The following is a 27,546-nucleotide window of genomic DNA, read 5'->3' on the forward strand; positions in this document are numbered from 1 at the left end:
TTGCACACACAAAAAAAAGCATTTTAATTAAGGTGTTTCCTATGATATGTACAAGTGTTTGTCATGGGAGACAACTTTGTAAAATAGTAATGTCTTCAAATTTTTTGCCTTTGGAAATATTTAGCATGAATGTGTTGCTTTTTACCCGGTATATCAAAATCTGAGGTTGTTTAAATTGTGGTTAAAAGTCTTTTTCTGAATCATAATTATTTGCATAGTAATTGGATATGTATGCTTTTTATTATTTTTTTGAGAAAAGTGGTGTTTTTTAAGATCCAAATTTCCACATCAAAAATTCATTAATAATTAAATTCTGATAAACAACTTGTTCTGATTGCTGTTTTGCAATCAGGTGGTGATATATCAAAAAAAAACGTGGTTGGGTACTTAAAGCTACTATAAGCTATGCTCTATGGTGCTAAAAGTGAATAAATGTTTTGGTTTTATTTTTAATGTCTGTTTTGCTATTTTTGTCTGCAAGATTCTACAGAATTTAAGCATGGCAATTTACCATAAAAAAGGCATAAATATTTAGTGTTGGATAAAACATCCAACCGATATAGGTTCTGCATTTTGTACACCTTCTTGGTGGAAAGCCATTATTGGTCATTTAGCGATTAAACTTAGGAGATTAAACCAAGAACACTTCCCAAACATCACTTTTCTTGTGTTTTGTTTATAGGTTTCAGGAAGGAACTTAAACATATTGGATATTGATGGTTGTCTCAAAGGATGTAAGAGTACATGTAAAACTCTAATTCTAAGTTTTACAACACAATATATACATGTACATTCTTGTGAGAGGTGTAAATGAAAAAAAACATATTTCATTCTTATGTGACAATTAAATGAAGAGTGATAAAATGTAAATCTAAAGAATAAAAACACACTAAAATCATCTATCAATTGTGTTTTAATATTCTGTCAAAATAATTTAAAGTGCAAGTATCATTTTCTCATATTTAAAATCACAAACCTTGGTCCCAAATACTTGTCATAACAAATTAAATATGCCTTGTTGATCAACAAAATAATGTAACACACAGGGACTTAAGCACAAATTCCAAGTCTTTTGGGGTTTTGTGTCAAAAACCTGAGGTATTATGTATAAATATAATTCGCATCATAAATTGTATTATATTGGTGGCCAGGCAACAAAAGTATGTTCTGACTTAAAAGTAATTAACAGAGGATGTATGGAAACTGAATGGAAATCCCTCAACCAGATCAGCAGTTTCTTGAATTTAAGCTGCGAGTTTTTGACTAAAGCTAGAATATCTATTGTAACCTCTTCCTCTTCATTCATTACACAGAAATCCCTTACATGTAATCAATATGGCACCTCCAACAAATTAAAACAATTACACATATTTATATCTTTTCAAAACTAAAAGTAAATCATAGAATGCAAATCTTAGGTATCATGTTTAACCAGAAACTTGTGTATAAACTGTGGGAAACCGAGTATGCAAATCTAATTATATATTTGATTAACCAGAATCTTGTATATACAGGCGAGTATGCAAATCTAATAATATATCTTGATTAACCAGAAACTTGTATATACAGGCTTATCCCCTCGGATCCAGAGTATGAACTAAGGCATACATTGTATGACTAGTATAAAGTTATCAATATTGCACAGAAAAGAGAAAGTAACAATTTGGCACTGATGAAATAAGTTTTCATTATAATCATTAGTAAATGAAATTCCAGAGGGATCTTTGCTTCCATCACCTTTTTATTAGCACTATAGGACGTTTCTTTTCCTTTCTTTCTTGATCTGTTTTCCCTTATCTACTGGATGATTTGTAAACATTCTTGTCACATGAAATTTTCTTAGATTCTTTTTAACATAATTTACAACTTGTTTAATCAGGGGACATTATAGGAGACATTTATTCATGGATGATTGGAGACGGAAAATGCAACGACCTGATCTGGAATTGAACCCAGGGCCTCAAACCCCTAGACATGGCTATCCTCACGAGTAAGAAATATAACATAGCGGTTTATTCAATATACTATCAAACCTCTATAACAGTCACCACAGGGAGCAGCGATAAAAGGTCTTTAATGCAGGTGATCTAGCTATCAGATTTATATACAATCATTGTGTATATGGGGTGGTCTTTATAGACGGGATTTTGCTATAGTTACGTGGCCTTTATGGCAGATCACAAAAGATGATCTGATGAATCACAATTTGATGAAGAATTTGCCTGTGACTTTCCTGACAACTGTTATTAAATAATTAAAAGCTGAAGATCTCTCCCATCCTAAAATGTACACTACCCATAGCCATTTAAAATCATTAAACATGAAACCCACTGTTCGACTTCATACTATCTAATGTTAAAGTATAATTTATACAATTTAAACTTTTCAATTACATATGTATATATAGAGATTAAAATCAATTTAGATATACAATGATCACAACACATTCACGTCTTATGCATACAAAGAGTATGTATAAAGTGAGCTGTGCATTTTTGATATATGATATTTGCAGTCATGAAACCTTTATGTCATAACATCATAAAAACATTCATTCGGAAACTTGATTTTTATCGTGTGTACATCGTCACCAATTTACATTTTATAAATGGCAGCCCCTCCTCCAGGTTGTGTGGCAAATACAGCAGACGACACCTTAGCAGCCCTGGAAGGTTCAACTGCATAGTAATTTTCCTTGACCTTTGATATGAATTGTTCCACCTGATCCATGGGTACCATGGAAACCGCACAGCCTCCCCAACCGGCACCAGTCAGGCGTGACCCCAGAGCACCAGATTCCCTGAAAAAGAGTTTAATATGTATGTGAATGGTCAGCTAATAATCTTTTATAAAGTGCCTAAGATCAGATTCCTCTAACACAATATAAATTCAAGTGGGGATCTTCACCAAGATAATTTTTCTTTCTGCAGTTATCTTCCTTGAATCAATCAGTACAATCACAAGGACTCTTGCAGGATTTGAAAATTGATATCAGATATAAGCTACAGTTAATGGTAGAGTCAAAAAGTGAATACACCAAAACATTATAAAGCCAAGTATAATAGAGTATCAGTACTACAATTGTTTTTCTTCAGGTTTCTAAACTTCTATATGTTGTGTTTCAGTCCACTCAGCTGTAAATGAGAACATGGTAGGGCAGAACGTACAAGACAAGTCAAAAAAAGTGTTGGCTGAAATGGCAGCTCAGTCTATATGATCCCCAGGTAGTTAAACAGACATTGGCTGGTTGCTAAAGGCCCAATAACCATTGATAGGTAATAATTTGTGAACAGCTTTGAGATGGCTCTATTGCTGTGGTAGCATACAAATACTGACTTTAGTTAAGGGTGATCCATAGTTTTACGAATCTGACCTAGACAATATTCACAGTACTGAGTCTGCATTGACTTTATTATACGATATCTGCTAATTTGTCCTTAAAGATGGTAAAAGAAGAAATGAACCATTTAATCAGCAATGTAGAAAATCCATGTAAACAATATCAAAAGAAAAAGGGAAACATTGTCAGAAAATAGCTCAGCACCGATGACATGATTTCTATTTTCAGCAGAAGTCAATATAACATTCCATTGACCTGGGGAAACGTTATACTAACTTCTCGGTGATGCTATGAGGTATTTCTATAATTGATGTCACGTGATCTCATTTGGACCAATCAGTAATAGTGTTACATATATATACCAATTATATTATAAAGCAATATATTAAACTCCAAATTATTATTATGTCCCAATACCATGCTGACAGACTCTGGGGATAGACGTTCCTAACACAGATGGCATAAATTAGTTTAACCTAATTACTAATAAAGACTAAAGAGAAATTTCTTGATATATATTGCATTGTTCTTATTATTTTCCAATTTGTAATATTCTAGCTCCAAATTAGATCTGTTTGATTTTAATTGTCCGGGTCGTAGGTTTGAACTTACAAACAGATGTCGACAAGTTTGTCTAAGTCTGTACAACTGCACTCATACATGTCTCGACAGCTAACATGACTCTCCGTCATAAGAGTTCCGAGGCGCTGGAGGACATCCCCCGGATTTTCATCACAGATACGCTTGTACTGCAGTACACGGTTGGCCTCACTGAATACATGAGTGGCTCGGTCATGGAGCTTGAAGGATTGCACTGTGTTAAAACAAACAGTCAAAATAAGTTTTATTTGTCAACTGTTTCATGTTGACCTAATAATGCTATCATTTTGCCAAAGAAATGTTGCTAGCATAATGATATTGGCAATGTATTGAAGGTTCTTTACAACTTTCAAGAATTGATAACAAAAAGGATTCTGTAAAGAAATTAGGAAAAAATATGCATACAAGCGAAACCATAATTCTATCAGCTGCATAGGATTTTTTTTTTACCAAAGTCCTACTGTAGGATACTGTAGAGGTTTTACTGGAACAACCCTTACAGAGTGCTATTATCAGAGGGAAAAGGAATTATAATTAAATACAGTCAAACCAAGGGCTCTGTTAAAATTCTGAACATGTCTTTGTGTTATTCTAGGGCCAGTAATGGGGACGGAATTTAAAAAAAAAAAAAAATAGCCTAGACTAACAATCATGCAGTCATAAGCATACATAATTTATACTTATTAAGCATACATAATTTATATTTAATAAGCATACATAATTTATATTTAATAAGCATACATACTTTATATTTAATAAGCATACATAATATATACTTAATAAGCATACATAATTTATATTTAATAAGCATACATAATTTATATTCAATAAGCATACATAATCTATGCTTAATAAGAATACATAGTCTATGTTTGATAAGCATACAAAGTTTAGGTTAAAAACATACAGTATTTTTACCTGTGAGTGTGTTGGTACTGAGTGTGGTTTTAGCTAGTTGTTCAGGTGTGACCTCCAGAAATGTACACACCTCCTCCTTTGTATAAGGTTCCTTGTGGAATATTTCCTTTACAACAACTAAAGCGTCTTCCAGACTCAAACCTAGAGCCTTTTGTACATCACCAATACGTTTGTAATCTCTCCAGTTCAACCCTTTAGACTTGGCAATGATCTGCAATAAAGTTAAAAAAAAAATAGTTATGCTGAATTAGTAGAGTAGCCACAGAAATATTTCATATATACATGTACAATGTAAATACATACTGCATATCAGTGTTTAGTTTGCTGACTTCCAGGGCAACTGAATGCTACATTCCCAGCATCGGTGATATTTGTAGACATCTAGTTTAAAGTTTTTTATAATTGTGTCAATACTACATGTATGAGGATATAGCTTAGGTATATATGACAGGTGTGTTCCTTGTAACAAGACCTTTCAATTTGTACTACATTTGTGGACCTCCTGTTCTTAAATTTCCTATTAGAATTTTTATGTTAAGGGACATAGATGAAACTGGAGTCTGATCAATTAACTCACCTGTAGACTGGGACCATGTAACTTTATTAATGATATCACAAAAATACTTCAAAGTGATGAATTTATAACTACAAACTGATAGGGCCGGAATAAATACCTGAGCGACTAGACGACATTCAACAACACGGATGTTGAAGAAGGAAGTGGCAGCTTTATTCATTTCTACACAGCTGTTCGTCACAACAAACACAGCACCTCCTGGTAGTCGTACATTAGTGGTGCGCAAGGGAGAAAACTCTATGTGCTTCGCCTAATCAAACAAACCATGAAAACAAATTAAAATTATGGTTACAAACATTTTTGTACAATCAAACCTGTCTATGTGTATAAAAGCCATTCAATCAGGGAGCAGAAAAAAGTGTTTTTTTATAGGCAAGCAACCTTTATATACTATAAACAGGTTCATTCACAATTTGAAACAAAAACAGGTGACCATTACAGACAGGTTTTTGCCATATACAAGTTTTGTGATCACTTTTTTTGACTTGACAAATCAAAACAATTCTTACAAACAACCATGGGGAAAATTAAAAGCTGACCCAGTATATTTTGCTTTAAAAATGTAACAAACAGAATATCTAACAGTATCTTCAGTAATACCAAATATATTTCACTCCTGTCACTTATATTTTGATATTTTTACACAAGTGCACAGCACGAGTAAAAAAATATCAAAATATTTACCACACTCGTAAAATATATTTGGTATATTACTTCACGAGGCACTGTAAGATATCCTCTTTGTCTTTGTAAGTTTTGATTTAGACTTTTTTTTTTCTTTTTTATTCACAATCAGCATATTAATAGTTTACATTGCTTGCCCTCACACAGGAGGGGACTCATTCACCACAACTTTACATAATATATATATATATATTATGGTATAGCATGCATTTTCCCATGTGTTCATATCATATTAGCATCATGCATTTTTGTATACTTCTCATTCGCACACATAGGTACATGTATACAGTGTAATATTTCAACCCTACCATATTACAACATGTATGTACATAGTTTCGTAATTATTATTAGTCAAATATGTTCTTCAATGAATCCCAGACATAATAAAACTTATTTGAGTGCTTTAGTATTGAAATATTCATTTTTAAGGATTGTATAATACTATTTAATGTCTGTTGCTTGCTTCCAGCTTTGTAATTTCATATTTAATTTTATTTCTAGATTTCCAAATTTGCCATTTTGTAGAGAGAATTATTAGATTAATAACTAAACAAGAGTTAAAATTTAAATGATGACATCCAAGCATAACGTCTCTTTCAGAGATCTTATAGACTTGGTGTTGTTGGGAAATACCATTTATTGCTTTATTAATTACTGGTTCTATATAATTCCATATTTCTTTGGAGAGAATGCATCTGTAAAATAAATGTTGTTGAGTTTCTAAATGCATGTTACAGAGGTTACATTTTCCATCCGAGTCCCATTTTCATTAATTTATAGTTTGTTGATACTATGTTATGTAGACATTTCCAATGAAATTCTTTGCTTTTTCTGTCTGCAATAGATGTTTGCATTATTTCCGATATTATTTTCCAATTTAAGAGTTCATTTTCGTATATTGATTCCCATTTTTGTTGTGCTTTAGGTTGATAGTCATCATCTAAAAAGATATCTGTCAATAACTTATTTTTTTAGATCTGTTGGTTCTATAATTTTATTCATATATTTTAGAGCTAAGTTATCTGTTATAGTAGCATTATTGTCATCAGTTGAAGAAGGATTGTTTGTCTTTAGTTCTATTAGCCAGTTCTTAGGTATGGAAATTTTTATTCTAGAGAACTCCGATATCCAATTTTCCTTTTGCTCCAGCTTTTGCAAGAGTGTATCGGATGAAATAAAGTCATTGTTTGATTCATCCCATATATCCTCAATTCTAATTATACATGATTTAGTCCAATTCCTAAAAAATATGGGATTCCTTTTGAAAACTATTTTATCATTTCCAAAAAGCATTTGTTTTTTAATATTTTCTTTCGTCAAAGTCTTTGGTAAGGTTTTCAGTAAATACTGCCACTCCAGTATTTGTGATATATAGAGTTCTGGTATGTTACTCATGTCTAAAGATTTTGTACTACTGCATTTGCATATGAAAAATTTAATACCAAATTTGTTATCATATTTTTGAAGCCAATATTTGCCCAAGGCATTCCAGGTTTGCAGTTCTGAATTTACAATTTTATATATATTTTTTATACTTCTTTGTCTACAGATCATATCAACGTCTGTCATATTAAGCCCACCTCTTGATTTATCTCTGTAGCAAGTTTCTTTGGATACCTTATTTACCTTGCTTTTCCAAAGGAAGGAATAGATGAGTTTATTGACTGTCTGTTTGTACTTGTTCGGTATTAGTGTCTGAGCTACCTCATATGTAATTGTCGACAATAGTAGTGATTTAATTATTATCATTTTCCCTTGCATAGTAAGATTTCGTTTTTCCCATCTATCTCTCACCAAGTTCTCTCACCAAGTTCTCTCACCAAGTACCTGTGTGTCTCTCAATGAGAACACGTTGGTACTCTATATGCTGCTGGGCAGCTTGTTGCTTGGGTGTGGTGAGATACTTATTTGTTATAGACATGCAGAGGACACCTCATCTTGCTTTTGGGGAATTAGCTTTGTTTAGATGCCTCTGATGCCTGATTGTCCATTTCTTTAGTCGGTATTGAAGTCTCTGATAAAAACAAGCACTGACGATCTTTCTGGTTCCATGATTATTAAGTTTTATTTCTGTGTCCAAAAGTTCCGAAATAGTAAATTATAATAATCCAAATTGTCCTAACATTCACACACTCTCATGTCCATAACTCCAATCCTTGTTCCTAGCTCTTGCTCCTGTTCTCTCTAACTCTCTCTTCTATATCCTAACACTATGTTTTATATAATTGACATAAACAGTAATTCAAGAACAGAATCTCATTGGCTAGTTACCTAATTAAAATATAACTGGGTGGATCTAATAATTAACTGGGCGGAGCTACCACCTGGCTATCCTAAAGATAACATATGGTATGAGTACAATAACCTGTAAGGCCAGCTTGGACTCACTGCTATTACCTTCTACACCTGTCATTAATTAACCCTATTGACAAATTATATAAGTCACCTGTAGATTACCTGTGACAGGTTTACAGAGTCAATTAAAGACTTAATTCAATTGAGACATACCTTACTTACTATGACACTTCTTAAACATCAAAGGAAACCTAAACCAAATATTTCCTGTTTTGTAGGGTTCTATACAAGTTATTTCCAAAATTCTAAAATCAACAATTTTACTTGTGAAACTTTCCTCTACTTCACCTAGATTTGTCCCAAATCTAACAAAAATCAAATAAAGTTATGTGTTCTAAAGTATAGTTCCTATATAAAAAAAAAATTATATTTAAAATATTGTAGAATTTTGAAATTGAGAATTGAATTGATTGGTCAGATCAACCCAAATCCAATATGTGCAAATCAAATGAAGGATGACCAGTCCAACATAAAACAAGCACAGGCCAAATTATAATATGTTTCACAATAAACGTATCAAAAAGGAAAATAATTCCTAAAAACATCCTCTATTATTTTCTTTACAGAAAAAAAAATCAAAAAAATCGCAAAAACAATTTGACTCCTTCTATATATAATAATTTATAAGTAACAATTATTTAGAAAAACAAAAATATGTCTATAAGATATTTAGATATATTCTATAGGTATACGTAGGTTTCACTGTCTCCTATATATTTATCTCTCAATATTCACACTTGAGTTTTAACACTCCCACACTCCACATTCATTATTTTATCCAAAGACTTAACAGCAAGTCATTATACAATTTTACTACCAGGGTATATAGCAAGCAAATTGTCAGGTATGAAGTATATATACATTTCATTTTTTTTTTCACGATTATAACTCATTAAAATACCTGATACAAGCTCATACACTGTCACATTTAACATATATTTACACAATAAAATGAATTTGAATATTCTATAAACTGTACAGCATATTAAATCATCACTTAATAAATCAATTAACACAGACACAAATCACTCTGTAACTGTAGGGTTATAAATTGTCAGCCATTTTCACTTAGTAGGCACTGAATCCACCATCTTTTTAGGTACTTTGTCCATAATATCTTCGGATGCTTTGTCCACCATATCTTTGGATGCTTTGTCCACTATATCTTTGGATGCTTTGTCCATCATATCTTTGGATGCTTTGTCCATAATATCTTTGGATGCTTTGTCCACCATATCTTTGGATGCTTTGTCCATAATATCTTTGGATGCTTTGTCCATAATATCTTTGGATGCTTTGTCCACTATATCTTTGGATGCTTTGTCCACCATATCTTTGGATGCTTTGTCCATAATATTTTTGGATGCTTTGTCCACCATATCTTTGGATGCTTTGTCCACTATATCTTTGGATGCTTTGTCCATAATATCTTTGGATGCTTTGTCCATCATATCTTTGGATGCTTTGTCCATAATATCTTTGGATGCTTTGTCCACTATATCTTTGGATGCTTTGTCCACTATATCTTTGGATGCTTTGTCCACTATATCTTTGGATGCTTTGTCCATCATATCTTTGGATGCTTTGTCCATCATATCTTTGGATGCTTTGTCCATAATATCTTTGGATGCTTTGTCCACTATATCTTTGGATGCTTAATATCGCCCACAAATAAATCACACACAGCTGAAAGTTGCTGTTTTTGCTTGGTCAGTCGGTGACTCGTGTACTTCTTGGGGGAAAAATCCATACAATTGCATAATTAGGATTAAAAACTGCTTGGAGATAACATTTCTTTACTTCCGAGTGTCACAAATGTACATGTAGAACTTCTTCATAGTTCCTGGAATGACAGTCATTATAGGTCTGCATTGCAATAACATCTTACGTTTCAATATACAGAATTTACAGTTCCAGTTAATATTGACCATTACATATATGTTTTTGCAAATATTCTCAAACAAACATGTGACATTATTAGGAAACTATCTCATATAATGTATAACATTTTCCTGAATATTTCTTTTCTTTGAAAAATAGATGGGGGTTGGCGGGAGGGACCTATCATACATGTAGTTCCATTGTATGTGACTGATCATTTTTTAGTTGTTTTGTTGTTGTTGATTTTTTTTTTTTTAATGTGTAAATTCTTTAATGCATAGGTGCAATGTGAAAAAAAAATTACTTTCTACCTAGTCTATCAAAAATTAACTGGATACCTTACCTACATTCTTAGATTAAGTTTTACCTATGCTTATATAACCAGATTAACTAAAATATTACAGAAATTTTAATACTATAAGTAAAAAGAATGTCTGATTATGAGTCTTCATATTATGTTGTCTACTAGCAATTTAAGGTCACTAGAGTGTCCGGCTAGCTCTCTCGCAAACATTCTAATATGATTGTATAACCCATAAATAGACCTGATAGCTTTATCCTAAGTTTGCCTTAGACCTTCTAGCATTTCAAAAATACTGTTTGCATTACATGCAACATGTTTCTTCAAGTACATTTATTAAATCTAGAAGACACCTTGGATCTACACCTATGCCTACAGGTTTCCACTGTGATTGAAAGTTTGAATTTCGATGATGAAACTTGTATAACAGTGTGTCAAAGCAAGGAGACCGTACTCCTAAGAAGTTCTTGCGATTGTTACGATACACTCTTGGGTTGGATATCCGTGAGTTGTCGTACTGCAATTTGAGTCTGGTCAAGTCTTTTTCAATTTTTCTGATGAAATATGACAATAACAGTTTTGGTACTCTATCGATGGGAACGAAAGGAGATTCTTGTTTTGTGTCGTGGCAATATATTTTGGCTTTTATGGGTCCCGGAGACAGACGTATCGCCGTAACTCTGCTGCATTTAAAGCAGTCAGGCTTATTGAAGTGTTCCATGATATTGGGACATCTTAAACCTCTTTTTCGTGAATTCTGTTTGTTGACAAGATTGATGCTGTTTACTCTTTGCTGAAAGAATTGGTTTTGTCTTAAAGGTCGCTTTCGAGCTTTTCCAGTCATATTCTTGTTTTCATGGAAGTGGATTCTCATTTCATCAGGCACCAACTCTGATATTAGCCAAGCACTTGGTATCGATCTGTCTTTATAAAGAATTCTATACCATAGCTTGTCACCTGATCTTTTTGAACAAAGTATTTTCTCAATTTGGTCAGCTGGAAGTGGCTTTGGTGCGACATTCTTTACAGAGTCGTCTGGTATAGACGGTTTCTTCTTCTTAGCAATTTGGCTGGGGTTATCCGTAGTTGCTGATGAAGGAATTGCCTGAGAATCATCCTGGGATGAATGCTGCTGTGTTTGTACATTGTCGTCGACATCAGGCTGTGATGGCGCTGTATCAGGAGCTTGGTTCCTATTGTCATGTTGGATTTCTGGTTCATCCAATTCTTCTGCATTTAATTCTGCTTCATCTGTGTCATCCACATAATCTTGTGGAGGGTTCGTTGGTCGTCGTGCAGGATCAAAATATGGTTTTAGCCTGTTTGCATTTACCCGAGATCTGACTTGTTTGTTATTTGAACAACGCCTGAGTTTGAATGTGTTGTTTGGGTAGCTGCTCTCAATGTTGTACGGTCCTATCCACTTTTTGTGTAGTTTAGGAGCATGTCCTTTTGGTACTTGGGTACAGTAAAGCCAAACTCTGTCACCTACTCTAAACTTTGTTTCTTCTGCCCTCTTGTCATGTTGTCTTTTATAGTGATGCTGAGCAATTTTCATGTTTTCTTTTGCTAATTCTCTTGATTTCTCTAAATTTTTCAAATGCTGGGTGAGCTGATGACGAAAGTCTACTGGTAAAGATTGTTTTGGTATTAATGTTGCGTCTATCGGCATTCTCATGTCTTTTCCAAATAAGAGGTAGAATGGTGAATGTTGTGTTGATTGTGTAGCAGGGGTCATACGGTATGCCATCATTACAGCTGGGAGTACATCTATCCAGTCAGTCTGTTGACCGGTGCAGTAAGTGCGAAGTCCTTGCAGAATCACGCTATTCATCCTTTCACACACAGCATTAGTTTGGGGGTGGTATGAACTTGTGTAGACACGCTTTATCTGGAACATCTCACTTAAGGCTTGGACTAATGTTGACATAAAGTTCTGTCCTCTGTCAGACACTAGGGCTCGAGGTGCTCCATACCTGGTGAATATTTCTCTAAACAGAATGTTGGCTGTTTCTGTTGCGCTTTGTGTCTTCATTGGCAAGGCTTCACTCCATTTTGATGCACTATCAACCACAAGTAGGATGTATTTGTATCCATCTTTGGTAGTAGGTAAACCTCCAAGAATATCCATATGCCATCGTCCGAAAACTTCATCAACAGGTAAGGGTTGTAGTGGAACTGGTTTTCCATGAACATCCCGCTTGGTTTGTTGGCAAAGGGTACATGATTGCACATAAAGCTTGATTTCTTGGTACATCTTGGGCCAAAAGTATTTGGTTCTTATGGCTTCATAGGTTCTCTCTTGACCTTGATGTCCTGCCATTATACAGTCATGATAACCTTTCAAGACTTCATCTCGTATCGGGCGTGGTATGGCTATCTGTTTGATAAGTCGGTCAGCTTTGGGAACATTACGGTATCTTCTCTGATGAAAATGATATAGAATCCCATCAATGATTTCGTAATTGTAACTTTCTGCTACAACTTTTCTGGCCAAATCATTTTGCATAGGGACCATTCCATGGACTTTGTACTTAATAATGTCACAGAAGTCTGGGCATTGTTCCTGAAGTTGTCGCAATGTTGGTCTGGTCTTTATCTCCCACAACAATTCATTTTTGTCATCATTATCGTCATTATCGTCATCTTCATCACTATCATCAGCAGTGACTGGGGATACTGACATGTGTATCTGCTCTTCTGTTTGGTACTCAAAGGTAACCACTGTAGCTGCAGGTGAATCCCTTGGCATATCTGGACTTTGGTCAGCTTCAGCTTGGGAAATCTTAGCTGTATAAGGTATGCCTGGAACCTCTGGAAGTTCATCTTCAGTACCTGGAGGGGGCTGATCTTCATATTCTCTTCTGGAAAGACCATCTGCATTCTGGTTCTTTTTACCAGCTTTATGTTTGATTTGGAAGTTGTATCCTTGGAGTTGCATAGCCCATCTTCCTATCCTACTATTCAAGTTTTTGGACTCCTGTAGCCACTTGACACTGATGTTGTCAGTATAAACTGTGAATGCAGCAGACTCTAAATATGGCCTAAACATGTTAACTGCTTCTACCAACGCCAAGGCTTCTTTTTCGTTGATATGCCACTTTCTCTCTCCTGTGTTTAGGGAACGTCCTCCATATGCTATAGCATGTTCTCTCTTGCCTGTTTCATCTAATTGTCCTAAGATGTATCCTATGGCAGAGTCTGAGGCATCCGTTGAAACAATGAAGGGACGATGAAAGTCGGGAAATACAAGGATAGGTGCAGATACCAAGTTTTGTTTTAGGATGTCAAAAGAAGTTTGACATTGATCTGTCCATATAAACTTAGCATCTTTGTGTAACAGTGCATTAAGTGGTACTGCTATTGCTGCAAAATTCTTCACAAATTTTCTGTAATAGTTACACATGCCTAGAAATGATCGAACTTGTTTTGCTGTTTTTGGTGTGGGAAATTCTGAAATAGCCTTTGTTTTTGCGTAATCTACACTGATTCCCTCTTTTGAAAGTGTATGGCCTAAATATTTGACTTCTCTTGCAGCAAAGTTACATTTGGATGGTTTTAATGTCAGGTTTGCCATAGCAAGTGTTGAGAACACTGTATCTAAATGTTGAAGATGCTCTTCAAATGTCCTACTAAATATGAGAATGTCATCAATGTACACCAAGGCAGTCTTGAAATTCATATTTTGAAGTACTCTTCCCATCAATGCTTGGAAAGACATAGGGGCATTTTTCAAACCAAATGGTAATCGTTTGAATTGAAACACTCCTTGGTGCGTGATAAATCCAGTTTTGTGTTTGGTTTCTGGATCTAATGGTATCTGCCAAAAACCACTAGCTAAATCTAATGTTGAAAAATTTTAGCTTTGGAGTCAGCAATTGTATCAAAAATATCATCAAGACGAGGTAAAGGGTAGTGTAAATCATCTGTCAAAGTATTCAGTTTCCTGAAATCTACCGCAAATCTATATTCTACTGGTTGGTTAGATGACACTGACTTTTTCTTAACTAGCACTACAGGAGAATGCCAACAGCTGTCAGACTCCTCTACAATACCCTGTGCTAACATGTCTTTTGTGATTTCTTCTATTATTCTCATTTGTTCTGGTGTGCGTCTATAATTTGGAGATGATACAGGTTTGGAATTGCTAGTGTGTATGGTGTGTTGTGTTAAATTTGTCCTACCAATCTCGGACAAATCTTTTGCAAAAGATTTCCTATGTGTCCCTATCAAAATGAGAAGTTGTTCTTTTTGTATTTCGTCAAGTTGACTGTCTTCTAAAGAAATTCCTAAATCTTTGGCTATTGCTATAAGTTCTTCCCTACTAGCTGGTGACTTTTGATATGATTTTGCTTGTGCTGGCTTAGCTTTATCTACCAATGTAGTGATGTTTTGATCTGCCAGTTTGGAAATGTGTGCTATGGTTGTCAGTTTTGTTAATGAAATTGATGTATTTGTTGGATTGATAAATTGGTATATCCCAAGGTTGCTGTTAACATTTGAAATACACTTGCTTCCTATCAGCTTTGTCTCATAGAGATGTTCTGCTGGTTCTAAATACACCGTGACACCATCAGGGATCTTTGGAATAGTTACTCGAACCGTGGCTTGGGTATGAGGAGGAATGGTAACATCTTCCTCTATTTTGGCTATACCACAATGTGATTTAGTCTGAGTAAGGGGCACTGAAGCAAACCCGTCATGTAGAGTTAAAACATTTTCTGTAAACCTAATTTCTGCCTTATTGTTTTGGAGAAAATCCATGCCTAAAATGATAATGTTGTGCAGTCTTTGAAAAACATGAAAGGTTTGTTCTAAAATCAGACCATTTAATTTAATTGGAATATCTACTGTACCTAGCACTGGGTGTACTTCTCCACAAACACCTTTAATTGAAAATTTTGCACTATCTTGAATTTTCTGTTTTGGAAATGCCCTCTTCAAGAAATCGAAAGAAATGCACGAAATATCTGCACCAGAGTCTACCAAAGCCTGTGTAGACTGATTTCCTACCTTAACATAAATTTTATTTCCTTCTAATGGTGTACTAGCTATCTTGATGTTTGATATATTAGCACAATTAACTGTAATTTTGCTGCACACACTCTTTTTACAAATAGAGTTAATTTTCCTAATATGACCCATTTTCAAAAATATAGGGTTTGAAAACAAAAATGTAATGGGTTGTATTTAAAAAAAAATAGACCAAAGTGTAACCACATGTATTTTAGTAAAAAAACTAAATAATGGACATTAAAATGTAAAATTCAGGAATATCTAAAATTTGTCACATGTTATATAAGAATTTAAGCAAAATGTAATGGTACTCACACACTTGAATCTTCTTGCATGGTTGGTCGGAGAATTGCTTGGGTGGCAAGAGCACGCTTCCATTAGGTTGAGTTGTATTTTTTCAAAAATTCTTCCATTAAAAAGTCAGCACTGTTCGAGGTCCGGGTCCTTGAGGATTCTCTACCATTCTCTCACCAAGTTCTCTCACCAAGTACCTGTGTGTCTCTCAATGAGAACACGTTGGTACTCTATATGCTGCTGGGCAGCTTGTTGCTTGGGTGTGGTGAGATACTTATTTGTTATAGACATGCAGAGGACATCTCATCTTGCTTTTGGGGAATTAGCTTTGTTTAGATGCCTCTGATGCCTGATTGTCCATTTCTTTAGTCGGTATTGAAGTCTCTGATAAAAACAAGCACTGACGATCTTTCTGGTTCCATGATTATTAAGTTTTATTTCTGTGTCCAAAAGTTCCGAAATAGTAAATTATAATAATCCAAATTGTTCTAACATTCACACACTCTCATGTCCATAATTCCAATCCTTGTTCCTAGCTCTTGCTCCTGTTCTCTAACTCTCCTCTTCTATATCCTAACACTATGTTTTATATAATTGACATAAACAGTAATTCAAGAACAGAATCTCATTGGCTAGTTACCTAATTAAAATATAACTGGGTGGATCTAATAATTAACTGGGCGGAGCTACCACCTGGCTATCCTAAAGATAACATATGGTATGAGTACAATAACCTGTAAGGCCAGCTTGGACTCACTGCTATTACCTTCTACACCTGTCATTAATTAACCCTATTGACAAATTATATAAGTCACCTGTAGATTACCTGTGACAGGTTTACAGAGTCAATTAAAGACTTAATTCTATTGAGACATACCTTACTTACTATGACACTTCTTAAACATCAAAGGAAACCTAAACCAAATATTTCCTGTTTTGTAGGGTTCTATACAAGTTATTTCCAAAATTCTAAAATCAACATTTTTACTTGTGAAATATCAATCAGTGTTTTAATTTTTTGTATTTTTGCTTCCCAAAGTATTACTTGGTCAATGTTATACCCATGAGTTATTCCTAAGGCTTTAATGTTTTGAACCCATTTTATTTGATTATATCTTGGTGTTCTTTGTTTCCAGATACCTAAGTACATTCCTTTTGTTTTCTGGTAATTAACCTTTGCTCAAGAAGCTTTTTCATATTTGTTAAGTGTTTTAAAAATTTCTGTAATGCTATTTTCTGATCCTATAAATAATTGGGAGTCATCTGCAAACATACTAATTTTAGCTTCAATGTTTTCATTGTTTAAGCTTGGAATAGATATACCTGTTATATTTTTGTTTTTACGTATAGTACAATCTAAGGGCTCAGCCTGTATAATGTAGATCAGAGGCGCGAGCGGGCAGCCTTGTTTTACAGAACGACTAATTTTGAAGAATTTGGAGAGAAAACCATTTGTTAATATTTGACTGTAAGAGTTAATGTATGTCATTTGAATCCATCGAGAAAGTTTATCACCAAAGCCAAATTTATTAAAGCATTTTTGAATCCATCTCCATTCTACTCTATCGAAAGCCTTTCCTGATCTAAAAAAATAATCCCTCCCTCAACATTTTCTATGTTCGTGTACTCAACTACATCTTGAATTAAGCATATATTTTCTTCTATATTTCTCCCTTTCACAAATCCTTTTTGGTCTGTGTGTACTATGAATGATAAAAAAGTTTTTATTCTTTCTGCTAATATTTTTGTAATAATCTTATAGTCATTATTTAAGAGGGTAATTGGGCGCCAATTTCTTATTTCCTCACGTTCACCTTGTTTATAAAGCAAAGTGATTATACCTTTGTTCTGACTTTCTGTTAATTCATTTGTTTGAAACACTTCTGTAATTACCTCAGTAAATTCATCTTTTATCAGGTACCAATACTTTTTATAAAATTCTGAAATTATACCATCAGAGCCTGGTGATTTATTACATTTAAGATTGTCAATAGCAATTTTTATTTCATCTCCTGTCGGAAGGATATCTCCATTTTCTTTATCAACCTCACTTATTTTTTTATCAACGTTTTCTAATAGTTTATTAGCCTCTATTTCATTATCCCCTCTGTTGAGAATAAGTTTTCATAAAAATGGACTTGTTCCTTTAATATGTCTTCAATACTATGTTTATATGTTCCATCTTAACTTTTAATGGATGTCCATTTTTTATTTAACCCTTTAGATTTTTCAAGTCCAAAAAAGTAATTTGTTGATTTTTCCCCTTCTTCGTACCACTTGACCCTGGATCTAATTCTAGCAGCCGTTACCTTTTGTTGGTAGTATGCTTCTAATTTTTGTTGGATGTTAATTATCATACTCTTTGTTTTGAAGGGTTTTTGTTTGTAGTTTTGTTTCTAATTTCTTTATTTGTTTTTCTTTAGTATTTAATATTTTACTTGTAGATAAACATATATCTTTTATTTTAATTTTCGCTATATCCCACCATTCCTTGACAGAGTTAAATTTGTGTTTACTTGTTTTCCAAGTGTTCCAAAATTTATTGATTTAGACTTTTTGTTATGTTTCAATTTGGTTGGTTGCACACTTTTCCACTGGATCATTTAATCTGTTAATAATTACCAAGTGATATATGACAAATTAGCACATTTCTGATGATGTCTTACACAAATGACTTATTTCTGATAGAGGTATCAGTTTTGGTGACTTTTCATTGATGACCATTAACGTGTCTTTGCCTTAGAATATTAAAATATATTCGTACAACATACTGTACTTCCAATTGAAATTGAAATGAACTTGTACTGGCAAAGGAAGCATTGGAAGTCTGAGGCACATAGCAACCTGTGTCCAGTCAATGTCAAAATCATTGGGCCATAGATAAAAACATTCCTGATTTTGTAAATGAAATATATTTTCATTATGGCTCAGACTTGCACACGTTCATTTTAGCTTTAAAATAAAGCCAAAAGCATTGAACTAGACAACAAATTGGTCTATCGATGAACAGACTGAAAACCAAAGTGCATTCCACACAATCTGCTTCACTGTTTACTCAGTGTATACATATTTTCTTTTTGGTTTACAATTTTATGACTACTATAATCTAGTTCAATCCTTGAAAATTTAAATCACTTACAGTGCCTTCCTGTGCCATGAAAGATATGGCCTGGTCCATCCCACCGCCCTCTGTACCGATGTGACGTTCACACTGAGCACAGATCCCTGACAGCTCTTTCTGTTAACAAAACAATGATTAAAAGTCACAGCTTGTGTTGATTTTAATATTTCTAAAGTAATACAAGTGCAATCAATGATTGCAAAGCTCACCGACAGCAGCAATCACACTATGCACACACTATCCACTCATTTTTTTATGTACGTATAAGTATGTCATTTTGAAAATCACAATTTTTTTTCTGCATGATTTTGCCATAACATCACTCCTGGACCTCTACCTCTAATGCATGTATGAATCAAATAAGAAGGGTGTGAGGTGTATACTTTGTGGACTTGGAAGCTTTCCAATAACTTGCGCTAAAATCTTTAAAGTGGGTTTTCGTGCCAAAAGAAAATGTGTTTACAGAGATGGAGTCGAAGATAATGTGTTTAGAGAGATGGAACCAGGGATAATGTATTGACAGAAATGGAGCCAAAGACAATGTGTTCACAGGGCAAATATCAAGTCCCTGGCCCTTTGTTATTGAGAAGTCAATTAAACAGCCTATTTGACCCATTTGACCTTGAATGAAGGTCAAAACATTCATTTGAACAAACTTGGTAGCCCTTCACCCATGTATGCTACAGTTGTATTATTAAGTCCCTGGGCCTCTTGGTTATTGAGAAGAAGTCAATTAAATATTTTAGCCTATTTGACCCCTTTGACCTTGAATGAAGGTCAAGGTCATTCATTTGAACAAACTTGGTAGCCCTTCCCCCAAGCATGCTACATACAGGACCAATTTCAAGTCCCTGGCCCTCTTGGTAATTGAGAAGAAGTTGTTCAAACACTTCAGCCTATTTGACCATGTGACCTTGAATGAAGGTCAGGGTCTTTCATTTGAACAAACTTGGAAGCACTTCACCCCAGCATGTTACAGGCCTAACATCAAGTCCCTGGGCCTCTTGGTTGTTGAGTAGTCATTTGAAGATTTTAGCCTATTTGACCCATGTGACCTTGGATGAAGATCAATGTCATTCATTTGAACAAACTTGATAGTACTTCACCCAAGCATGAAACAGTCTTAAGACCCTGGGCCTCTCGGTTATTGAGAAGAAGTTTTGTTTGAAGATTTTAGCCTATTTGACCCTGGTGACCTTGAAAGTAGGTGAAGGTTATCCATTTGAACAAACTTGGTAGCACTTCACCCAAGTATGCTATAGACCTAATATCAACTCCATGGCTCTCATGGTTATTGAGAAGAAGCTGTTTAAATATTTAAGCCTATTCAACCCCTTTGACCTTGAAAGTAGGCCAAGGTCATTCATTTGAACAAACTTGGTAGCCCTTTACTCCAGCATGCTACGCACCCAATATCAACTCCCTGGGCCTCTTGCATTGGTTATTGAGAAGAAGTTGTTAAATAGATTTTAGCCTATTTGACCCATGTGACCTTGAATGAAGGTCAAGGTTATCAATTTTAACAAACTTGGTAGGGCTTTATCCAAGCATGCTACAGGCCCAATATCAGTACCCTGGGACTTCTGGTTATTGAGAAGAAGTCGTTTGAATGAAATGTTTACGGAAGACGACGGACAAAGCATGATGACTATAGGTCATCCTGACCCTTCGGGTCAGATGACCTAAAAATATAATCTTCTTCCCCTAATAATGATTCAAACCAAATTTGGTAGCTAGTAATCCACTCAATGGTTAAGGAGGAGTAGGGTTTTAAAGCAAAAATTCACCAAAGATCCCCTTTTGGGGCCCCCACCACTTGGACCCCAGGGGGTCAGACCAGCCTCATTTATATAAAATATGATCACCCTCCCCAATGATGCTTCAAACCAAATTTGGTAGTAATTGACTCAATTGTTAAGGAAGAGTAGGGTTTTAAAACAAAAATTAAGGGCCCCATCTATCTGTCCCAATGGGTCAGACCTGCCTCATTTATGTAAAATATAATCGCCCTCCCCTAATAATCCTTCAAATCAAATTTGGTAGTTATCCGCCTTGAGGTTAGAAGGAATAGCGTTTTGAAATAAAAAGTCTTACATACAGTGCACGACGATGGGCGAAGCAAGACGACCTAAAATAGGACCTCAAAATTAAGATGGGGAGGAATGTGGTAAAATTAGACAGCGTTGAGCCCTTAAGCATAAAGTCCTGACTTTTGGCTCAATAGTTAGAATGCTTGCCAATCAAACGGGAGGTCCCGGGTTCGATTCCCAGTCCAGTTACAACAGCCTGTTGGTTGATGAGAAGAAGTTAACAAGGGCCCGTTGGAGGGCCACAACATACGCCCGCCGCAATATTTAACACTTGAAGGGGGTAGTTTCACAGGTTGTAATGCTTTAAAAATGAAGTATCATTGTTGGAAAGTTGGAAGGAGATATTGATACACATAATGGCGTGTAGTCGAAACCGAAGGGCAACTTTAAATGATAAGATGTATATATGTTGCAAATATGGGAAACCTTGGTTTAGACACAACAACACAAAAATTAGTTCACATGTTTATATACAGAATATATATGTATACATTTAAAGAACCTCTTTGCAAAGAATCAGCCTCCTAATACCATTATTAAGTGAATGGTGAGCAATTACAAAATCATCAAAGGGGAATAACTCCGCAAATATGGGGGTAAGGGGCATTATTTTGGTATGCGACACTCCGGCTCATCAAGATGTATATTTGTGTCAAGTATGGAGAGCCTGGGTCGAGTAGTACTGGAGTTATGGTCCGGACAAGTAAAATCATCAAAGAGGAATAACTCTACAAATACGGGGGTAAGGGGCATGATTTTGGTATGTGACACTCTGGCTCATCAAGATGTATATTTGTGTCAAGTATGGAGAGACTGGGTCGAGTAGTATTGGAGTTATGGTCCGGACACCATATGTGCCCGAACGCCAACATGATAACAAAATACGTCCCGTCTTTCGTCGGGTGTATAAAAATGTTAATGTCTACAACACACAGCAGACAACGCACGACGCCAAACAAAAGGCAATCACAAAAGATCAACTGAGACTTTGACTTTGTCTCAGGAGACCTAAAAATCAATACCTACCTGTTTGATTACAATTTTTTGTATATACCGTATTTGACCTAATAAGGGCGCCTGCCACAGCCTTTGGTATTCTGCTATAAGGTATAGTCTGTTTCATAAAACTTCAGAATAACTAATCTTACTAAGGGTGCCCCCACTGTTAATTACCTGCGCCCTTATTAGGTCAAATACGGTATGTGAATATCACATTCCAGCTGCACCCTGACAATCAAACAATGGTATGTACTTTTTACTACCTGTATTATATATCTTTAATTATTGTGTTTTTGTTGCAAAAATACCTGCAATGTTATATGTCAGTTTGTTAAAAACAGACTGTTATCACAAACTCAGATTAACATTGTAAAATTGGCTTCTGATACATTTCACTATAAAAGGTTGCATACACATATTTATTGTATGTTCCCCAGCAGCTAGGATAATTCTGACTGATTCTACATGTTCAGTACTAGTGCTGTCAGAAATTATGATATGAAGAAAATAATCAGTGCAGTGTTTAATAAAGAAATTATAAGAAAATTGTTGTGGTAAATGCAATGACATCACAGCGACACAATTCAATCACATATGTTACATCAAATTTTTAACAACAGGACCATGCGTAAATAATCTTACCCTACATAGACGTGACAGACAAATCTCCAATTTAACCAGAGAGAGAGAGCCTCAGGTTAGATAACCAAGAACATCACCCGGCCCTTGGGTTGACAATTTCTCTGTCACACCTTCAACGTAGGGAAAGAATATTTGCCTTTATCAGACATACAGACTTTGATGAAGGTGACAGTGACATCACTGAAAATGATTAAAGTTTCATAAGATCAACTCAATGAGCCTATTCATTTACACACAAATTCACTTAGTACTAGTTCAATTATCTTTTAATGGAAGGACGCACAAATGTATAGCTGTCCCTTACTATGTGGTAGCCAACTAAAATTCATGCAACCAGAACCATATCTATGGTTATTGATATCTTTACCTTGGCTATCGAGTACCCATGGGCGTACATTGTGGCTAGGGCAGCACAGCAGACTAGAGCACTAGAACTGGACAGTCCAGAACTGGCTGGAACATTTCCACTGACCATACAGGTCATTCCCCGAAGTGCATTTGGCTTGGCATACTCCAGTATTCCCTTCACGCCACACAGGAAGTAATTGAACCATTGTGGGTCTGATTTACTGATTGTAAAGTCTTTTATGCTACACTGAAAATCTCTGAAAACATACAATTACACAGCTTCAAAATCTCTCAAAACATACATACAAATGACACAGCTTCAAACTCTAAAAACATACATACAAATGACACAGCTTCAAAAAGTTGTACAAATACTTAGTCTAACATCAATTTATAGCCAAAGTTTTTTACATCTTCTTTTTAATTTGAGAAGTATTCAAAAGTGATATTGTACAACTGTTATCTGTAGTTGAGGAATAATATATTTTTATTAACCCAAGACTCTGTTATAAGATATTACCAGGTATATAATTATCTGGAGGTAATATATATATATATCTACAAATGTATGTATCTATGAAATAGCAGAGGTAACATCATATTAGATATATAAATGTTAAACTATGACATCAGGAGTCCGAGTAAATGTAGGGGGATGTGTAGGATTATAACTAGGAAAACTAAGGCATGAAATTCTTTACTTTACTCACTGATAAGAAGGATTCATGTTTGAGAGCATGATTTTGTCTGTTGTGCTACTATGTGACACAGCGATAATGATGTCCTGTTCTATCGCCATTGGCAACACAGAATAGCCACAGTAGTCGATATGTTCCCCTGTAACAAAGATCATTTTTATAACTGATGACATTAGTCGATTGAAAAAATGTGATTTCCCAATCACAACACTGACTCCCAAAGACATTTCCACCATTGAAGACAGGTTCTATTTTAATCCTGCATGTAGCAAGTACTTTCATTGACTTGAAATTTAATGTTTTTTGCCCATAACATGAAAAATGATATCACTGTTTATAACATCGCTTTTGATTAGCTGATACAATAGCTTAATAGTTTTTGAGGGAAAAGTGTTCATCAATGATACAAGAATTTCACAGGATTGTGTATAGTAAATTAAACTATAAGGATTTACTTGAATATATTTTTCCTGTCATAGTCCGCATGCTATAACACACAAAAAATTGGAGTGTACTCTCATCATTTCCCTTTAGCCTTGTGTCAGGATGTTTGCCTTGAGAGCGAGAGGTTGCTCGTTCGAGCCCAAGCGCAGGCAGTGTTTTTTTCATTACTTTACATGTACAGTACAAGTAAAAAATGCAATATTCATCACAGTGCAACTACGACAGGAAATTCAACTATCAACGGCACCTTATCACCTAGCCAGAAAATACCTGCAGCTTATATCCACTGTGCTACATAGACGCCAATGTGGCAAAGTGATATAAGCTGCGGGTATATCTGGCTAGGCGATTTGGTGTCGTACATCGTGAGCTCGAGGTGCGGTCAGGGCATGAATCATGAAGTTGTCTTCCTTCATCAATTGTGTTACTATGTTATATAAAAAAAGAAATAGATATACAGAGTAGGCGAAGTTATTGTTATACATGTATATTAAAACAGTTTGTCACATGTGTTTATACTTTAGAATTATATAATTGATTACATTCTGATATCCATGCATGTAAAATCATTGAAAGTTAGGTGACAATTTCATGTAAAAACAAAAAAGAGGCCCATGGCCACATAGCTGGTGGGCTTCTATATCACCATTATAATACATTTTAGAATGGACGAGATGAAAAATCTTCCTTATATGATCTAGGTCCAACTTTTCAAAATCCTGCCGTGTATTGAAAAGACAGGTCGCTATTGTTTTTGAGGTTTGAGTGATAAAAAGAAACCAAATGATCAAAAAAAGTTAGCTTGTGTTCAGTGTTTCACATGTAGTGTTGATAAAAACTATATCTCTAGTTTTGATATTTTTGTTTATTGAAAACAAAAATTTCTGTTCACTAATTGTAGCTTTGTAAAATCATGCAATCAATAGAATTCTATTTTCTTTTTTGAATGCATGAACAAGAGGTCATACCAAAACTGCTACATGCAATCTCATTTTTTTTATCTGCTTTTATCATGATATTAAAACAGAGGTGCTCAGTCCACCAGGCACCTGTCTAAATTCCAAGATTCTGATTGTTCCCTTTTGTTTCCAGACTCCATGTATTGCTGTGTCACTGGCTGTATGTGTATTTATACACCAGCATCTGCTGTGCTGCAAACACTATTTTTAGCACAGTTCTACACATACTATATACAAGCATGTTGACGAGGACAAAATCAAAATAAATGAATTAAAGATTAACCGTTTATCACTCAAACCTCAAAAACAGTAGTGATCTGTCTTTTCCATACGCGACAAGATTTGGAATAGATGAAGACAAACAGGCCGTTTGAATTTTAGTAATCCTTCCCACAAGGCTTTTCACCAGATACAATAGCATAAGCTATTGGGCTTTGCCCACCAGCTAAAAATTAAACCTAGGCTATTATACAATACATACCTATGATATTCACTCTGCCCGATGCTCTTGCGAAAAACTCCGGTGGGTTTCCATACTTCTTAAGAAATGTATTTTTGATATCATCATACCTGGTGAATAAATGTCAACTGATAAATATAACCAGAATGACTATTTAGTATTTACAATAAAGCATTTCAACAAATGAAAAACAATGAGAGTGTTGTAACAAAAATATAACTGTTTAATCTTGTGGGTAGTGTTTAGCAATGATGATTTTCTCCATTCGGCTAATGTCTTCATGTCAATCTACATATATGCAGCTTCCGTTACATGGTATCTCAAATTGTAGATAATAAACATGTATAGACCAATTGAACTTCACATCAACGAGCTGCCAAATTACTGAGACTGCTATTCAATTTAATATGGTTCTGAAATGACAATTTAATATCGACTGTGAACATAACAATATCTATCTTAACTACATTGTATCGCTATTGTGATATCACTATCTTCAGCAAGAACAGCAGTTGTGACGTGTCGAAAATCAACCAGTTGAAGTTAATTTGTATACATCAACCGATCAACGTGTTTGTCAGTAAAGATTTAAAGCGATATAATAATCAAGTATTAACACATTAAAAATAAACTGCAAGTTATGACTACGCATGCATGGTTAGTGCACGGGAGTCTTTGCATCACAACGCAGTATACCTCTTCTGTTTTTGTTGTGGAATATCTGATACCGGCGGTACGTCCTCCATCTTGTGATCATGTGATCAAATATTTTGCAGTCTTACACAGTCGCCCAGACGCTTGAAAAGTGAAATTTGTTATAATTTCAAAAAGCATTATCACGGACAGCTGAATCTGGGAAACCGACTTAAAATCCAACACCCTCCAGAAATTCCATACACTGGGGACACTTGGATAAAGTTAAATTATCATTTGATAAACATATATGTGAAAAATACCTGGACTGAAAGACTTATCATATTCCACAAGATTACAAAAAGTTAGTCTACCAACACTAGCTTAGATGAGATCACGTGGCGATATGATAGAGGTACCTACAAAATACTATCCGGAAGTGTCAGATATTTTTAAAATCAGGGATCCTCAAGATCTATCTTTTTATTATTAAGATTAAATGTCAGAAAATTTGACAGAGAACTGTCGATGTATGGAACACTCTCCCGTCGAATGTGGTAAATGCAAACACTGTCAATCCATTTGAAGATAAATTAGAGTAATAGAAATTAGTAAATTTTCAAATATCACTTTACCTAAAATACTATATCAACATTTGTTTACATAAACTTGTTCTTACAAAATTATGAAGTACTAAAATAATGTCAATTATGAATTGATACATTTTGTCGCATTTAATTACATTGCGAAAAACCTGTTATAACAAAATTATACAAAAACAACTAAATTATTATGTCACATTAAGTTAAATTCAGTGATTTTTGTTTCAAAACCATGTTATAAGGTAGGCCTAACAGTTTGTTTTGATACTTTGATTTTAAAATAATTTCACACTCAATACAAAAGGCATTATAGAAAATAACCAGACAAAGTGAAAGAATTAATAGGATTTACCTTAAAATCATTAGTTTACAAAATAATCCCCTTGGAAATGTCATCTGTGTACATGTAAAAATAAGTATCTTTTTTTAAATATCTTTGCCTCAAATAACATACTCACTGTACCATATTTGATTAAACCTTTCGCTTACATATATCGAAGAAAAGAATGTGCAAGAAACAAATTCTGACAAATTAAAAGTTTAACCTGAAAAAAAAAAAGAAATTGAACTATTATATATTTATG

The 27,546-nt window shown here is 34.6% G+C and overlaps 1 protein-coding gene across 1 annotated transcript; it reads right to left on the reverse strand.

Annotated features, from left to right (window-relative positions):
• Positions 1-894: 894 nt before the first annotated feature.
• LOC117334414 (N-acetylgalactosamine kinase-like) lies at positions 895-26,505 on the reverse strand. The gene is made up of 9 exons (XM_033894021.1): positions 26,424-26,505; positions 25,749-25,837; positions 23,877-24,003; positions 23,186-23,423; positions 19,106-19,204; positions 5,533-5,685; positions 4,859-5,069; positions 3,953-4,154; positions 895-2,800 (listed from the first exon to the last, which is right to left on the reverse strand). The coding sequence occupies exons 1-9, from the start codon at positions 26,471-26,473 to the stop codon at positions 2,596-2,598; spliced, it is 1,374 nt and encodes a 457-aa protein (XP_033749912.1). The 5' UTR covers positions 26,474-26,505; the 3' UTR covers positions 895-2,595.
• Between the last annotated feature and the right edge of the window lie 1,041 nt (positions 26,506-27,546).

This window comes from Pecten maximus, chromosome 9 (assembly GCF_902652985.1).
Source record: "Pecten maximus chromosome 9, xPecMax1.1, whole genome shotgun sequence".
NCBI classification, from domain to species: domain Eukaryota; kingdom Metazoa; phylum Mollusca; class Bivalvia; order Pectinida; family Pectinidae; genus Pecten; species Pecten maximus.

Coding starts and splice junctions, on each gene's coding strand:
- LOC117334414 (XM_033894021.1), bottom strand. CDS start 26,473: ATGGAGGACGTACCGCCGGTATCAGATATTCCACAACAAAAACAGAAG. Junction 24,004..25,748: donor GGGCAGAGTGAATATCATAG/GTATGTATTGTA, acceptor TCTTTGTTACAG/GGGAACATATCGACTACTGT. Junction 2,801..3,952: donor AAACTTGTCGACATCTGTTT/GTAAGTTCAAAC, acceptor ACTCTTTTTCAG/GGAATCTGGTGCTCTGGGGT.